This window comes from Nymphalis io, chromosome 23 (assembly GCF_905147045.1).
Source record: "Nymphalis io chromosome 23, ilAglIoxx1.1, whole genome shotgun sequence".
Lineage (NCBI taxonomy): Eukaryota > Metazoa > Arthropoda > Insecta > Lepidoptera > Nymphalidae > Nymphalis > Nymphalis io.
Genome location: NC_065910.1, coordinates 4,052,464 through 4,071,854, shown reverse-complemented (window position 1 = coordinate 4,071,854; position 19,391 = coordinate 4,052,464). Strand labels below are relative to the sequence as shown.

The 19,391-nt window shown below is 32.9% G+C and overlaps 1 protein-coding gene across 3 annotated transcripts in view; it reads left to right on the top strand.

Annotated features, from left to right (window-relative positions):
• LOC126777624 (uncharacterized) overlaps positions 1-19,391 on the top strand; it is a 119,639-nt gene that overhangs the window by 81,234 nt on the left and 19,014 nt on the right. For all 3 annotated transcript variants that reach the window (XM_050500718.1, XM_050500717.1, XM_050500716.1), the window contains exons 6-8: positions 1,261-1,450; positions 3,538-3,661; positions 17,203-17,314. In XM_050500718.1, the coding sequence (XP_050356675.1) occupies positions 1,261-1,450; positions 3,538-3,661; positions 17,203-17,314 (426 nt within the window). The remainder of the gene's footprint in view (positions 1-1,260; positions 1,451-3,537; positions 3,662-17,202; positions 17,315-19,391) is intronic.

Below are 19,391 nucleotides of genomic sequence, written 5' to 3'. Positions count from 1 at the left end.
GAGCAGCGTGGTGGAATAAGCTCCAAACCTTCTCCTCAAAAATAGGAGAGGAGGCTTTTAGCTCAGCGGTGGGACATTCAAAGGCTGTTACGGTTAAGGTTAATTAGTTACAAGCGTTCGTTTATTTGGTATAAATCTAACCATTTTTGTACAGATGTATCACTTGGGTCTTTCCATAAGAACGAACGAGGAAAGTTTATAAACGCGGACGAACGGTACAACCGATAAAATAAAATATTCTCTCAGTAGATATTCTTTGAATTTAATTCAAATTATCAGATTATTATTGCTTATAAGATTTTAATAAATAAACGATATATTACTAGTGGTAAAGCTTTGTGCAAGCTCGTCTGGGTACGTACCACCCCATCAGATATTCTACCGCAAAACAGCAATACTTGGTATTGTTGTGTTCCGGTTTGAAGGGAGAGTGAGCGAGTGTAATTACAGGCACAAGGGACATAACATCTTAGTTCCCAGGGTTGGTGGCGCATTGGCTATATAAGCGATGGTTGACGTTTCTAACAATATCAATGTCTAAGGGCGTTGGTGACCACTTACCATCAGGTGACCCATATGCTCGGGTCTAAACGGTAATATAATTTATGAATAAGTATAAACTAAATCAATTTTTTGTTTATCTTTAAACGAAAACTTCCACTTTTATGGTACAAAATATGAACAATAAAGTTGACGTCATAAGCAATCATTAAAAATTTTAAGAATAAAATATTGTATTCGGGTAACGTCAAATTTGGAAACGACCGGTTATTTATAATCACTCCTATGCTTGATAATATTTTCTGTATCTGGTGACGCACTATCTAAATTACGATAAAGTTAAATCTTGAAAAATATCTTAATATGCTAATCTGAAAATATTACGCATACGGTAATTAATGGAATGATTTTTAGATTATTACGTTATTTTACTATATAGACCAATGTTTTTCTTTAAGATAATAACAATTACGACTTTAAAGTCATTTTAAGCAGCACTAGCTTATTTATTATAAAATGCTAGCTGGAGCTACTTCGTCCGCGTGTTAGGCGGTTTTATTAAGATATATTAATAAAACGCATTTACGTGTTGTGTTGTGTACTCTTTTTTTATCACTCACGAGGTTTTTTGAGAAATTTATACAATTTAAAGACATACAGTTTCTGCTGCTTTATTATATGTTCTTCGATGGCATTAAAAACCTAATTAACCTGCCTGCCTTTATTTTTCTTATTTTATCAACAAATTCATATTTTCAGATCAGAACATGTGATGATTGTAACGGACTGGATCCACGAACTCTCCGTGGGGATGTTTACTGACCACCACCACTCAAAAGGTGATAATAAGCCACCTACTCTCCTCATCAATGGCGTCGGTCGCTTCAAGATCTTCAACGAAACTATTAAGCCCATGTATATGCAAGCTGCAAGGTTTAACGTCGAACAGGTATGATGTTTTTTTACAGCATTACTTTTCGTGCAAAAAGATTGTATGTAAAATTATTCCTTTTTTAAAAACCAACAATAGTCTTATGTTATTCGTTACCAATAGGAATAGAAAAGGCAAAATTGTAAAGATTATACTTATAAATATATTTTTTTTCAGTTCATTGGTTTTTCGTAAATTAGATAATTTATTCTTAAATACGACCTTTCATTAAGGATTAATTTGCGAGAATTTTTTTTCGACAACACTTGCCTTTTTAAAATTATTATTGTAGAAAAAAAGAAAAAAGCTTTTAAAAAATGTAGCTTTCTTCATTGATCTGGATCGCATTTTGTGTGAGTAAAATCCAAAAATACACTAAAGTCCCGAACCGAGATGGCTTTCCATGAATATTAACCAAAAATTATTGGTTCACACTTGGACCACTGAAGAGTCATTGAGTTTTGATATATTCAGAGTTAATGAGTCGAATGAAATTTTGCCATGTGTATCAATCAACTAGTATTTTAGCAGCGTAGTGTATGAAGTTCCAAGTCTTATAGAAGAGAGGAGGCTTTTAACCAGTCGAATGAGAAAATTGGAGATGGATATTAAAATACATATAACATAATTATATTATAGATGTGTGGCAGGGATAATTCGACGCGGGTAAAGCCGCAAAAATAGTCGGCCCTAAATTATATTTTGATCCAGCTATATCCAGCTTAGGCGTATTAATAATGTAACAGCCCATTAATATTTCATTATTGGAATATTGGTTTAATATTTCTTGTTTAGTTGGGGTCAACTAATAATCACTATATGTGTGTTTATTTTGTATTAAATTATAATACATCTAAAAACTAAACCACGAAATATTGACATTTGAATTATTCAACAATATCAGAATATAATTAGTTGATTCCGTTATTTTATCCAGTAAATGTGGTGTCTGTGATCTAGAATCGCTGAATATTAATTTTTAGTCGAATAGAAATGTATAAACTTTGTGTTAAATTATACAATTATGTGTATCCAAATGCTCATCTAATGCCTAAATTTGCATAACGTGGTATATTTGACAAGCAACAATTGCCCCGAATTACCGCTGGGAATTTGTCAAGCCACACATTGTTTAAAATTGATGTTATTAAAGCTGCAGTGCAGCATAAAACAAAGTTTTATTAAAATAAACTAAAGGTACAAGATAGTTCTATAAATATTTTGTGATACACCGAAAATTATAAATTTAAATTTCTAAGTAATATAGAATATTTAACGTTGTTTTAAAATAGCTTTCATTCGATCGTTTTTTTTTTTAAATTAACTTTTTAAGCCACCTAAAATTCGAAGGTTCTCAATCTAATTATATGTATATATATTTTATATACCTCCGAATATATTTTCACTTACAATAATAGCCTGTGAATGTCCCACTGCTGGGCTAAGGCCTCTTCTCCCTTTTTGAGGAGAAGGTTTGGAGCTTATTCCACCACTGAAATACACTTGTGGTAGAATTTCAGTGGAAATTGACACATGCAGGTTTCCTCACGATGTTTTCCTTCACCGTCAAGCAAGAGATGAATTATAAACACAAATTAAGCACATGAAAATTCAGTGGTGCTTGCCCGGGTTCGAACCCACGATCATCGGTTAAGATTCACACGTTCTAACGACTGGGCCATCTCGACTTATTACTATTATATATATTTTCACTTATTAATCGATTTTGTATTGGGTTTCGTATAGCTGCAAGGCATCATCTCAATTTAATTAGTATTTGACATTGTTAAGTTTTTATTTGACGTTTTTTTATTTATATTCAGGCAATTTTTATAGTCGCTTTTTAAATGTTTTAGAATAAATATATTTATAATAGGTGATTACCATTATCAAACAACTGCAAAACAAGTAATGACGTAAAATGAAATATTAGAACAAAAATGAACTAAACCGAACCGTTTAGGAAACACTTCCGGAGATTAGGCAAATAGTAATTGAAAAACTGCAGCTAAGCTGAAAAGACTATCTGCAGTAAATTCCTGAACATTTCGAACTACTATTAAGTTCTTGGTAATGTTTTATGGAATATTCGCATTTATTCCCAGGGTTACAAGTACCGTTTCCGAGTGATCAACGCTGAGTTCCTTAACTGCCCTATTGAGATGTCAGTGGACGGACATAACATCACTGTGATCGCTTCAGATGGCTACGAACTGGAAGCTATTACTGGTAAGTCCAGTTCAAACCTGTTCAAATATACTTTAAAGAAATTAAATTGCTGATACACTTATATATGAAGTTAAAAAAAAGTCAAACATAGTTTTTTTATGCAAGGGGAAGGCGGACGGGCCTATGGGCCAATGGTAAGTGGTCACCATCGCCCATAGATATAGGCTTTGCAAGAAATATTAATCATACCTTACATGGCCAATCTGCCGTTAAACTTGAGAACTAAGATGTATTGTCTCTCGTACCTGTGTACACTCAATCACCCTTCAAACCGGAACATACATATTTCGGCTTGATAAAGAGTAAGGCATTTATAGCCACTTGGAGATGTAATATTTTAGCTCCGATGATTAACACATAATTATGAATGATACGTGAAAAAGTGTCTACTGCTAAATATTTAAAAAACAATCAAACTAGCTTAATAATCTTCTTACCATAAAAAATAGGAAAAGATAATACGAAAATTTGCGATACAACGTTCCAAAAAATAAAAAAATTAAAATCATGGAATTATAAATGTTGTAATGAATATTTAACAGCTCTTCACGGAACATATAATATTTAAGTTAATGATTTTTCTTGTTAATACAGCACGCAATAAATTAAATCATAACTCATTTGTCTACAAACCTCATTGAAATTTGCAAAACAAAATAATACAAAGGAAACGAATTTGTCACAGAGTTGACTCAAATTTACAAAGAAATAAAGAAAAAGACACTTTAAAACGAAATAATACACTTAAATAACCTAGGAAAATATGATTTCCTGTGAAATTAAAGGATGGCCAATTTTTAAAAGCGACTCCAAATTTAATTTTGTTATCACAAATTCTGGATAAACCTTAAGTAAGCGGTTCGTTGTTTTCATTTCCCCTTGAATACAAAATCTGGCTCCGTTTGTTCTATTTTCGTTATAGCTTCATTTTAGTTATATTTTCTCGTTGTAATTTCTGCACCAAAAAGAGAAAATGTTATTTAGCGACTCAGCTGGCGACCGTCTGTTGTAACTGAATTTATCTACCGAAAAATAATTACTTTAAATTTGGCAGAGGACTACGAAAATAGTTTAATTACATAGTAACTACAAGATATGAATATTTGAAAATAAATATTTGGATATAAGATTTGTTTGAGTCGAGTCATAGTAGGGGCTAAGATAGAGTATCACACATTACTATTTGTATATTACTGGTTGAGCCGCGTAATTTTACCTGCGTTTGTATATTTCATAGCTTACGTATGCCCGATTGGTTGACGTTTACAATTATTTTTTTTATAACATACGGAGGTGGACGGGCAAATGGACCACTTGATTTTAAATGCTGATCAACGCCCATAGACCTATTCCTTACATTTTGGGAACTGATATATTATTTCTTTTATGCCTAAGTTTCACTGGCTCACTCATCCTTTCAACCGGAACACAACAATACTGACTAATATGATGAGTAGGTGATACCCAGGCAGACTTGCACACAGCCCTTCCACCAAGTATATATTTATATATATATATATACTTTCAAAAATCTCTTTATTATTTATTATAAGAAAAAAGAGATTATTTTCATAGAAATTTCAAAACATTATATACGAAATCATAAAGAATTATGATTCAACGAGTTCGCTGAAATGCTAGGGAAATGGTAGCACAATGTTTTCCTTCCATTCCGGCTCGGTCTTGAATAATTTCAATTTACTTCGGAAAACACCGAATATGACAACGATGTAAAAAAACCGCACAGAATTAATTGAATCCACCGTTGTTTCGTTATAAAATGCAAAGTGGATTTATTTTCCACATATAGTAAACATCACTACGGCATGTTCGCGTTGCAACGTATGAAATTCATATCATATATTTACAACTGCAAAAATTTAACGTTGTGTTGTGTTTGAGAATATCGTACGATTTATTTTGTATTTTTAAGAATAAAACGGCAAGAATAATATTAAATTTCGTCAAGGATTTTGTACATTATGAATATTAAAATGTGAAATTGGTAATTATTTTGCAAATATGTATATTTAAATTGGAGCTTAATATTAAACATGTTTATTTCGCTTATATTGTTGACACTCCCTCTTTGGACAGCATGAGAAGCTGTTTATCGGATTTCCGTTCCCGCGCTATGAGAGTAAGGGTGTGGTTCGCCCCACACTTGTACACATCTATGTTTCCTGTACTAGTTTCCGTTAAGAATAACTGCGGCAGCTCATTGGATAAAACTAAGATTATTATCAGTCGATTTGATCTCCGTTGACCTTTCACCTCTTGCTACATTGTGTTATTTGCAATCTTTCCAAACGTTATAACAATTTAACATACAAGTAATTAAAGCTAATAATAATATAAGATAAATTTAAGAAGGTTTTATATAACATTTGATTGGGAATTTATTATTTGAAATAAATATCAATGTACAAAGATTTTTCAGTAATCATTTTAAAAAAAAGCGATGAGAACTGACCGTAGTCAACGCGGATGCATTTGTATTAAAACCGACCGTCCACATTATTAAAGCTATAGAGAACAGATTTAATTCTTATTATATAAAAAGAATTATGTGAAAAGGTATGAATAGAATAATAATTGATAATAAGAATAATATCCTGGGACATTTTTCACGGCCATCTGATCCCAAATTAAGCTTGTACAAAGCTTGTGCTATAGAAACCAGACAACTGATATACTACATACATATAGTACTTTTTTTTTTGTAAATACATACTTATATAGATAATTGCACCCAGACTCAGGACAAACATACAAGTTCATGTACACAAGGAAACCAGACAACTGATATACTACATATACTACTTTTTTTTGTAAATACATACTTATATAGATAATTACACCCAGACTCAGGACAAACATACATGTTCATGTACACAAATGTCTGTCCTGGGTGAGAATCGAACCCACAACCTTCGGCGTGAAAGGCAAGTGTTCTACCAACCACGCCAACCGGCTCGTCAAAATGTGTAATATATGTATGTTATTTTGAGACCTCTAATCTAAAAATTATAAACGGTGCCTAGTGTTTTAATATAAAGAGACAATTTAAGTTAAATTATAAAAACACTAAACTAACCTAACCTATAAGATTATAATGTCATAATGTCAATATAAAGATAATAATTAACATCTTAATTGATTGCTTGTAAATTCAGATATCTATCACATATATATATATATTTATATTTAAAATTTATAGTCTTAAGAAACAAATGTGTATATAATATGTATATATATGTCGGTTGTTTTGTGTGGTATATGGAAATGGATCTTAGACCCGTTGCATGTTCATTTTTCGATCATGTCCGAATATTTTCAAATAAAGAATAAAAAGCAAGAATTATTAGCCTACATCTAAAATTCTCATTTCAATTTATTTGATATTAATAAAATGTTATTAATATGCAACTTTTAGTGGATAATCTGCCTCACGGGGTACGGAATTTAGTGAAACAATTTTCATAAAATTACAAATTGCAGCAGTGTGCTTGTTACGGTTTGGGAGTTTCGCGTGTACTCACAATGCGGACTTTAATTATGGAAATTATGAGATGGTTGTATTCTCGGAACGGCAGATATCAAGATTTCGTGAGCGCACTATGCTAAAGATTGTAAATGTTAGCTTTATTTTTGCGAGTATTGTTATAGGCAATTTTATGAACCGCTAATGTGGTTAATGTTTTTTATTATATTTAGTTTTTTTATTACCAAGATTTTTGTAAATAATTTTTTTATATATTTATATATGTTAAATTTAAAGCGCCTGCTACTCTATAAATATTAACCATTCTTTACATAGCCAATGGCCATTAACCTTTGGGACTAAGATGTTATGTCTATGGCTCATTCTCCCTTCAAGTCGGAACACAAAGAGGGTCAGTTTCGCTAATAAGTGGTAGAATAGGTTAAAAGTGGATGGTATCATTATAAGTCAATACATATGAAACAAACCCTAATTATCTGCTGGAGTGTGTAACTCCCATACTTCGAATTTCAAGTCAAGTGTCGGTCGGTGAGGCGCTTTTGAGACGAGTGGACGTACGGAAAAAAACATGAAAACGCTTGGTATTAATTGCCATATTATAATTAAAAAAATAATACTCATATTTAATAATATTCCATATTCTTCATAATTATTTGTAAAACATGTGCAACATGAAAAAAATACAATATGTCCGGTTATTGTAGACAGGAAAAGCATAGAAATGAGATCGCGTACTGAGAGGGGCGTGTGAGGGTTGCGCGTGTGGAAGGTGAAATTTTGCTGCCTTTACGCGCCATTTTAACATAATAGCATTTATTTTTTAGCCTGATAAGCCATAAGCTGACTGTCAACTGAAAAAAAAATGTCTTACTATAAAGATTCGTTGCGATTGAATAAAGTTAAATTATGTACAATTCCTTATTGTCTATAATGTTGAAATCAATTTATTATCCATAATGCTTCCGAATTTAAGTTCTAAATTCAAAAATCATTATTACGTAATTTTTATATGGAAGCTTCCAGCGAACATCTGCATCGGATACTCGGTCTTTGATCCTGCATTTGAATATGTAAATTGGTTGGAGTTAGAGCTGTCCAACTAAACGCCGCGTTCCTGATTTTGAAATGTTGTTTTAAAGCGAGCTCCCATCTAGTTACATGGTAATTTGATTTACATTTCATAAAGACATTTATAGTCTGATATTCTGAAAAAGTTCACTTCGTATCTCAATCCTGAAATGTTGAATCGTGAGTGAATACCATTTGATGGTAAGCTACCCGGCGAATACAATATATTATTTGACACTAAAAATATAACATTGTAACATCCAACTCATCAGATATTCTACTGCAAAACAGCAGTTCTTGGTATTGTTGTGTTTCGGTTTGAAGGGTGAGTGAGCCAGTGTAATTACAGGCACAAGGGACATAACATCTTAGTTCCCAAGGTTGGTGGCGCATTGGTGATGTAAGCGATGGTTAACATTTCTTACATGAAAATGTCTATGGGCGTTGTGACCACTTACCATCAGGTAGCCCATATGCTCGTCCGCCTTCCTATTCTATAAAAAAAAAAGAAAACTTAATTTCCGGTTCTTCTCGATAGAATCTACATTTCGAATCGTTGTTAACTTGATATCCTTACTCATATTATAAAAGCAAAAGTGAGTTTGTTTGTTTGTGTGCTTGTAAAACACCTACTCGAAAAAAGTATATTAAAAAAAAATTATCTATGATCTTTGACAGTATAATAACAAATGTCAGTGTGAGTGTGACCCATCCAGTCGGGCCGACACAAAGTCGCTTAAGCGGCAAAAATAACCGGTGTTACTGTTGGCTTAGAAGATATTAGTATCATTCTGAGGGATATAAAATGACGGTTGGTTACTTGCAAAAATATCTTATCTAACCATTTTTGTATGTCTTTATATTTTTTTGTATAAAATAAATTTAATAAAATAGAAAAGCGTTAATAAGACCAAGTTGAAATGTTTAAGTCGATTGTTCAGATTAAGTAAGAAAGGAACTCTTGATTATAAACTAACTTTAATATATTTTGGATTCAAATTATAATTATATAAAAATATAATTATATATAAATAATTTAATAAAAAAGAAAAGCGTTTATAAGACCAAGTTGAAATGATTAAGTCGATTGTTCAGATTGAGTAAGAAATGAAATCTTGATAATAAACTAACTTTAAAATATTTTGAATTCAAATTATAATTATATAAAAATATAATTATATATAAATAATTTAATAAAATAGTCGATTGTTCAGATTAAGTAAGAAATGAACTCTTGATAATAAACTAAGTTTTATATATTTTTGATTAAAATTTTTACTTGTACTAAACATTACTGCACGTGAAAGCAGCGGGAAATTTTACACATTGTTTAATTAACATTTTGCGTGCGATACCCGAGCGATAGGTTTAGTTTCTGCTAAGTTGCAAATTATTTTATCTATTACAACATAGGTTAGTTATTTCTAATCAATAAATTAAAGTAAAACACAAACATTTTAATAGAAGAGTTCTATAAGAACAAAGTCAAAACTAAACGCAGTACACGATTGTGAAATATCAGAAATGGATAAGTGACTTTGACTATAATGATTATATACATCAAAATAGCGTACCTCACGTATCGACTTACATCGGTTTTCACATTTCATGAGTGAGATGTGAAGTGAGTTCTTATAGAATAGCATAGCGGCATGCAAACCAAACGCGGATGGGACCGTAGTTCAATCTAGTTTATAATTGAAAATAGATAGCCTAGAAAATAATAAAAAACCAGTATGATAATTATGATTATTATTAATAGCTAGTTTCGCTTAGCAGCTTCGACTGCTCCTACCCGATGTCGACGGTCTCCTAAGCCGAGGACACGTGTATTCTGAGCCCTTAAGTTAGCTCTAACCTCCGACTGAGTATCTTAAAGACTCACCCCCCGCCCGGCAACGCTGTCGAAAACAGCAACAAATCCATTCGGGGATAGTGTAGGTGTTACACGTTATTAATGATGCAGAAAATAATTTGGATATATACTTTTATAAGTATATATCCAAATTTTTTTCTGCGTCGTTAAACCAAAACGTTTGTTACGCTTTCACATCTTAACTGCTCATCCGATCATCATGAAATTTTGCGTACGTGTTGTCAGTGGTTCAGAAAACGACCCTCGAACACCCCCCCCCCCTTAAGATGATAGTACGAGCGGAAACTACCTTATAACATTAGTTGGCATAATGGGTGTAAATTATTCTATTGTAACAAGATATTATAAGGCGATCATATGTGTTAACGGTATGTTATTCCTTGAATGTACTTTTTTATAATAATATATACCCTTACTAAATACACTACCTTAATAATTATATATTAAGTAAACAGAAACGTTCTTTGTTGAATATTATATAAGAATTATTTTGTTTTTGCTTGCTAGCATCCTATTGTCAAAGAACATAATTACTTTATAATATGGTTACTTTATGTCTATAATTAAAAGTGAAGTAAAAAACATAATAGGTTTTGTCACAAGTAGAATGACTTAGTTACGTCACGATGCCCTGGATTGGGGCGCCACTTATCATTGTCCTACCGTTTAACATTAACAATATATTATGTGTTCCGGTTGCAAGATGAGTAAGCTGTTGTAATTACAAACACGAAGGGCATAACATTCTATGTCCTAATGCTGACTCATAGACGGTGGAAGGAATGCTAATGGAAATGGCTGGTGACTATCATTTACCACCAGCTGGCTTCATATATATAAAAAGTATAAACTTTTGAATTTCCCGTTGCATGGGCTAAAGCTCCCCTTCCTATAGAGGAAAACATTTGTAGCTTGGACGTGTACGTCAAAATTCATCCCATACATGCAGGTTTTCCGATGATGATTTCTTCCACCCCTTGCTTGGTTTGAACCCACGATCTTCGTTTTAAGCTTCACGTATTCAAGCTAATGGGAAATCACAAAAAAAAAAATTATAACGAAACATTAAAATGTTATGTTCTTTAAAAAAAAGTTTATTGTTCGGAAATCATTAATCTGAACTCGATCAGAAGTTGTAAGCAGATTGTGTCACTGCTTATGTCATTAATAAAGCCGCGTTATAATTGAGTTACATTAACCATTTATTCGTAATGATTCGAAAATGTACCAATAAAGATCCCCTTGAGTTGGAAGTTAGAAGTTTTGTGAACTCGACGATTTTGTTAGATTTCAGGTAACAATGTCTTGAGCCTTCCAGGCTGGAAATTATATAAATATATATATAATAAGCTTTCAAGTACAAGCAAGCACATTTCAGTTAGTTGTGTGAATTAGTATTCAAGTTTAGTTTGTGTTATTTATAATATTTATTGAGGAACACATCATGTTAATTACTGCCTCATATTATTACTATTATTGACTATTCTATTTTCAGTTGCATTATTTATCGAGGAATCCCCGACATGTAATGAAAAAAGATCTTAATTATTAATTTTTTTTATAAAATAGGTAGACGGGCGGGCAAACTATAGCCTCTCAAACCGAAATGTAACAATACCAATGTCTATGGGCGGGGGTGACCACTTATCGTCAGGTGGCCAATTTGCCCATCCACCTATTTATTAATAAAAAAATACTGCTTCTATATTGAATAAACAATTTTAAATTTAAATTGTTTAGTAGAAATATTGTTTTCTTGATCCTCTTTATATATAGGGTAGACTTAGTACGTTTATATAAAATTATGTTGGTGTTGTTCTTCTTTTTAAAAATAGCAAATGACAGTTAGGTTTGCAAATTTTTATGAAAATAAATAACAATCCCAAGTGTCCCTTGTCTTGTAATTAAACATGACGTAGTTAAAAACAGAAGCGGGCGTAATTAAACATTTTTATCTTTTTACAGGATAAATATATTCAGAAGTGTTCTATTTTTAAATAATTAGTAAGCTCTTTAGCATTAAATTTGTCTTAATTTGATCTTAATTATAGACTAAATTATAAAAGACTAGTATTAATGTGTAAGTAAGTTTTAGTGTTGCAATATTAGTTATTTTCAAAAAAGAGTTTTTTTTTTATTGCGTAGGTCGGCGGATGAGGCAATAGACAGCCCATATCCACCTGATGGTAAGTGGTCACCAACGCGCATAGACATTGGCATTAAAAGAAATGTTAACCATCGCTTACATCGGCAATTCGCGACCAACCTTGGGAACTAATATGTTATGTCCCTTGTGCCTGTAATTACACTGACTCACTCACCCTTCAAACCGGAACACAACAATACCAAGTACTGCTGTTTTACGAGATGAGTAAGTGGTACCTACCAAGACGAGCTTGCGCAAAGCTCTACCACCAGTAAGTTTAGTTTCATTTAGTTTATTGGTTGATATATGAATGTATTTGTCTTATTAGTATAGATATTCTAACGAAGTTACGTTACGTGCAAAAGCAACTTAATAATTAGCGTGTGTGTTGATTTTCGCTTATCGCCTCCGATTTTCCCCCTTGAATTTTGATTATTAGCAAACATGATCACATAATTATGCCATTCCGATGGAGATATTGTTTATGCAAACGCTTGCTTAGTGTTCACGTTTTGGGATTAATGCTAGTCGATTCGTATCGTCATTTTAATATTTCTGAATTATTATTATAAGCTTGTATCACGATTATCTTCCCGCCTTGATTTAACTCGATATGTAAAGTTTTAAAGCTGTCATTTGTGAAAATACATAGGAAGACAAAAAAAAGACTAAGAATCTATTAAGTAGTAGATCGAATAAAAAAAATCGTGTGAACGCGGTTTAAATATTTTATCATGCATTCTGAATTACATACGTATGACTTATTATGTATTTATGATTTCATCTCGATTAATGAAATAAGCTTAATTTAAAATAAAAAAAAACATTTAGAGTGTAAAAGTTTTTAGTTTTTTTACTATAATATCGCAAGAAATACTACTCTGTTTGGTATGAAACTTTCACATTATAGTCATTAGTAGTTTCAGGATGGACACAGGAATAAGGAAAGGAAAACGTGAGCGAACTGTAAAGTGGTTGTACATTAGCCTCGATTGCGAGCGGAGGAATTGCTAGCCGCGATAGTCATTTTAATATAATATTTATCTAATGGACCTTATTTAAAAAAAAAGAAGAACTTGTCAATTAATATTTAATTGTCCATAATATACACTATATATGTATATGTTTATGCTACAGTATACGTATATTACATATAAATTCGTAAACATAAAGCACCTCGTCTTTTTGCCTGTTAACTCATGACCGAAGATTTTCTCATTTTTTATCTCATATAATCAGAATTGCGCTGCCAGCAATCTAATAATATATATATATATATATATATATATATATATATATATATATAATATGATAAGCAGATTTGAAGTTTTAGAAATAAAAAAACTTGTCATCTTAGCATTAGTAGAAGTCCTTTTGTTTAATTAAATAAATAAGTAGACTGGCAAATGGGCCACCTTATGGTAAGTGCTATCCCAAAGACATTGGCGCTGTAAGATATATTAACCATTTCTTACATTGCCAATGCGCCACTAAACTTAGGAACTAACATGTTATGTACCCTGTGTCTGATGTTACACTTACCCTTTAAACTGGAACACAACACAGGTGGTAGAGCTTTGTGCAAGCTCGTCTGGGTAGATACCACCCACTCATCAGATATTCTACCGCAAAACAGCAGTACTTGATATTGTTGTGTTCCGGTTTGAAGGGTGAGTGATCCAGTGTAATTACAGGCACAAGGGACATAAAATCTTAGTTACCAGGGTTGGTGGCGCATTGGCTATATAAGCGATGGTTGACGTTTCTTACAATATCAATGTCTAAGGGCGTTGGTGACCACTTACTATCAGATGGCCCATATGCTCGTCCGCCTTCCTATTCTTTAAAAAAAAAAACGACAGTACTTGGCGGTAGTATATCTAAAAGTGGGTGGTACCTATCTAGATAGGCTTACACGATACCCTACCACCATAATATTAAGAGTGATAATTCATCCATTAAGTAACTTTGATTATTGACGTTCAATTATAATATTACATGATTTGTAGGTATTATTGATGTTTTACTAAGCTATGTATAACAAACGTTGCGGGCTTAATTCTAGTATATATAGTATGAAAGGAAAATGTACACATAATCGAACATAGCTTTGCAGGTATAATCGAAAAGACAATCACTTTTCTACCAGTCAAATGTCGAGTAAGCGAATGAGGCCTCACCAAGGGTGATTATCCATCTGAACTGTTACGATTTAATGCTTTAACACATGTTGATTATTGAATAATTTTTGAAAAGTTATTGCATCTATTTAAAAAAAATATATTGCACGTAACATAAAAGTAACAGAGGCTTACAGTAGAATTAATTGTATATAAAAGTAATTGTTCCTAATATCATCAATCGCAATATAAAAACAAATTAAGCACATAAAAATTCTGTGTACTTATCCGTTTTACGTCCATTTACTTAATGACAATAAAACTCAAGCTCCTAGTTGTTCGGTTAAGGATTACCCAAGCTCGTAAAAGAGACTGTATGAAACAGTACCCGATGACCGAGTGAAAAATTAAGTTTTTTTCAGGAATTTCATCTATAGAAATAAACTCAAAAAAGCAAAACCTTATCTAAATACTTAATTTGAGCCAAATCTTTAGATCCGTTTCAGAGAACACGAGATATACGTTAATTAAGAATTATATATTATATATATGTTTACAAGCCGAGATGGCCCCGTAGTAAGAACGCGTGAATCTTAACCGATGATCGTGGATTCAAACCCGGGCAAGCACCACTGAATTTTCATGTGATTGAGCACATTGTGATTAGAATTCATCTCGTGCTTGACGGCGAAGGAAAACATCGTGAGGAAATCTCCATGTGTCTAATTTCAATGAAATTCTCCTACATGTTTATTCCACCAACCTGCATTGGAGCAGCGTGGTGGAATAAGTTCCAAACCTTCTCCTTAAAAAGGGAGAGGAGGCTTTAGCCCAGTAGTGGGACATTCACAGGCTGTTACTACTATATATGTTTATACAAGAACTGGTCATTTAATATTATAAAGTGATATAATATTAAGTCTTAGTAATTATTAAGTCTTGACTTTTTTATTTACTTTTTCATAAATAAAATGCATGATCTAATTTTGCGAGTGGGTAATAATAAAATTTTCTCCCTGCAAAAACAAATATATGTGCTCCGTTTATCAAACGGATATACATCCATCCATATATATATATATATATATATATATATATATATATATATATATATATATATATATATATATATATATATATATATATTGTACAAAATACCGAATTTCAACTAGCCATAGCACGAGTTGAAGTATCGTATCTCCACTACTTTATAAAATTCTAACAACACACAAGACGCTCGTTTTATGTTAAAAATGTAGCATGCTCCGAAATTTTAGTAGAACATTACATTTCGAACCACATATTTTCTCTTGAATTACATTTTGAACTATCGTATTACAAATATCATGATAGATTTATATCGCTATATTGTTACACTTATCCAATGGATGGCGAGCTTTATAAATGAAATCCACAGAAACGAATCAGCAATCACAAAAACTCTTTCATTTGGCCTTTCGATATCGGAATGAGGTTTTCCTTTGAAAATTCAAAGATCGAGAAGGAGTCCTATTTCTTTACAATAATTGAATTGTGATTTTGATCTAAAAGGTCTAATAGGCATGTATACAAAGTATCTTATTATGAGTTATATGTAAATAAGATGAACTGAAGCAATCAGAATTGTACTGAATTTGGGTCTAAGCGGTCCATTTCAATGACAAACTGTGCACAGATATGGCAAAGGGTTCTCTAATGTTAGACAATAAAACTTATTTTTTAAAACACAAACTATTCTGGTGACAAACATTTTATTCTGTAAATATTTCGTTTTATAAACAATAATTTGACAAAAAACTCAATTATTTAATGTTTTTGCAAATGTGCTGAATGTTAAATTTTAATTTATATCTTTTTATGTTCTAATTTAATCTAAGCAGATAGCTCGAAAGATTGTTAAATCTCCTTTAGATACCAATTATCCGTTCATTTGCAGTCATCCTAGGATTTGAATGAATCGATTTATTATAGTCGTAAGACAATCCGATAAATCGATTCATATAGATCACGTTTACAAATTTTTAAAAATTAAATCTGTTATGAGGGGATCAAAGTGGCTCCAAATGGTTCATGTCAATATTACACACGGTGTTGCTTGCCAGTTCTGTCACGAGTAGCTTGAACTTAGCTTGGCACGCAACCACGTGTCTAGATATGAATATATATTTAATGATTTGGTCATAAGTTGTTTGTAAAATCAAAATTTGAGTCCTGTCATTTAATTTTTATCATAATGACAGCAATTTATCAATCAGGACTAGGGTAGGATAGGATAGATCAAATGCAAGACCAGGCTTATTATGCTTTTACGAAATTGATACAGGTCAGCTGCGTAATATTAAACTAGTAGTAGTAGTATGCGTAATATTAAAGTAGTATGTATTAAACTAGTATATATTTGGTATGCCCTGAGAGATTAAGTCGATATATTTTATTGAAATTACCGAGAATTCGAACTAACCATTATCGTAACAAAGCCGTTTGTTCAATGTACAGACGTCGTAACTACAAAATTTAAAATCAAATTTTACTCACAAAATCTCCTTTGTATTGTTTAAATGAAATTTATTAAAATTGAAATGAATTGTTGACATAAATGGTTTGATTTAAATCATAAAATAGTAGAAAAGCTTAATTAGTATTACATATAATAGGAGTGTAATTTGAGGAAAGGAAAGAAAATATTTCAATTCATGCCCTGATTCTTTATGTGAGGGAAAATAAAACGATATCTAGATGACAGTTAATAAACTGTTTGTCAATGTAAAGTCCATGCTATTGTCTCATGTGCACGGCTTATGTGATAATTATATCTCTTTGTTCCAGCCACATCCCTTGTGACGTATGCCGGTGAACGCTACGACTTTATATTGGAAGCAAATAATGAAATAGAAAACTATTGGATTCGGTTTAGAGGGCTCATGGACTGCGATGAAAGGTGATTTTTATTTTGGTTAGATGATATTTTTCTGTCGTTTTTTTAGTGCCATTGTTTCAAGAGATCGTTATCAACAGTGACAAAATTTTAAGTTTTTCTTTAACAAGGTCAAAGTTTTCTTCTTGTTTTTCTTATTTACGAAATTCACGAATTTTAACAAACGAAAGTATGAAAATATATTCTCAAGTTTAAAATTGTCGGTTTTAAGGATGACAAATTATAATAGGCACGAGACCATAAAAAAATCATTTACATGTTCAGGCAAAACTACTTAGTGCCTTATGATTTGCGCGTACGGGACACGCCATTTTGATGCATTGAATGCCTTTGAATGCTATATCTATAATAGTCAATATCGCATATCACTTTCTGACACATCACGATTGTATCCTGCGGTGAGTTTCGAAATGGTCCTTAAGTTAAGCTCTATTGGTCGTGATCTGGAATCAATGCTGTCAAAGCCATAAATTAATGGTTAGTTACAATGATAGTATTAAATAGCAGTTACATACTTGTAATCTAATTTAGCTGTTCTAAAGTTCAACTGAGACGTTAGAGCTTATAAAATATTTAACATCCCACATCCCACATGTGACCCCACAATATACGCATTTATATCTCTAGCGTGAGTTAATGCTACCACATAGTTCGTGGTAGGGACCACCCACTCGTCTTATATTCAACTACCAAGCAGTAATAGGAAGTATTGTGGTCAGTTTAAAGTGTGCGTGAGGCAGTGTAACTACGGGCATAAGGGACGTAAAAAAATAAAAATTTTCGTTTCTCAAAACGATATTAATGTAACTAACTCAGTATTCGCGCTGTTTTTGAATAAATCCCAATATATATATATATATATATATATATATATATATATATATATATATATATATATATATATATATATATATATATAGAAGCCGAGATGGCCTAGTGGTAAGAACGCGTGAATCTTAACCGATGATCGTGGGTTCAAACCCGGGCAAGCACCACTGAATTTTCATGTGCTTAATTTGTGTTTATAATTCATCTCGTGCTTAACGGTGAAGGAAAACATCGTGAGGAAACCTGCATGTGTCTAATTTCATTGAAATTCTGCCACATGTGTATTCTACCAACCCGCAATGGAGCAGCGTGGTGGAATAAGCTCCAAACCTTCTCCTCAAAAGGGAGAGGAGGCCTTAGCCCAGCAGTGGGACATTAACAGGCTGTTACTGTTGATTGACGGTTCGGCCGTCGTCGAGTGAGGTTGTGTGCATACGCTTCTTATCTACGCTTTCCGAATGTTTCACGACTACCCACTTTGGCTTTATTTATTGGTTTCTGATTTTTTGACGCGTCATATTATTGAATTTTGGCTTGAATATGGACTTTTGTTTTGTTTAAGAATTGGTTTCGTTGTTTGGTATAGGTCTTTATAGACCTATTTTTATTTTTGTTTTAGGTATAAGTCTTTTATAGACAAATTGTTGATTTGAGTTGTTTTTTTTTTTTTTTTTTTGTTTTTGTTTTTTTTTGTTGACGATGGACACGGAGTTGTCCTCAGATACCTTTGCTGGTCGGAAGCGCCCACGCGTGGGCTTAGGCATTTTCGACTCTGGCTCTGATACTGAGACAGAGGGACGAGTTACGGCGAAGTGTAATAGTGCACGTCGCGGAAAGCCCACTTCGAAGGGACGCGGAACTGTCCTAACTCGGGCTAAAGCTGAGCTTAAGGCGAAAGCCGCCGAAGCCAGGGAGGAGGCGTTCGAGCGCTCCTTAAGAAGTCGGGCTTTCCGTAAAAATGCAATCGAAGTCGTGCTGGACTCTGACGAATCCTCTTCCTCGGATGTCCGTAGGGAGGATCCCATAAAATTGGGTGCCGAGGAGCTGCGTGCAGAGGCTGGCCGCAACGCAGCGCTCATTTTAGAGGTGTCGGCGGCGGAGGCGGAGGCGGAAGAGAAGGGCGTAACATACGCACAGGTCCTGGAGCGAGCCGAACAGGGCATAAAGCTCCAGGACCTCGGGATCTGTAGCGGACTTAAGGTCCGTCGCTCGGCAACAGGGGCTAGAGTGTTAGAATTACCAAAAGCACAGT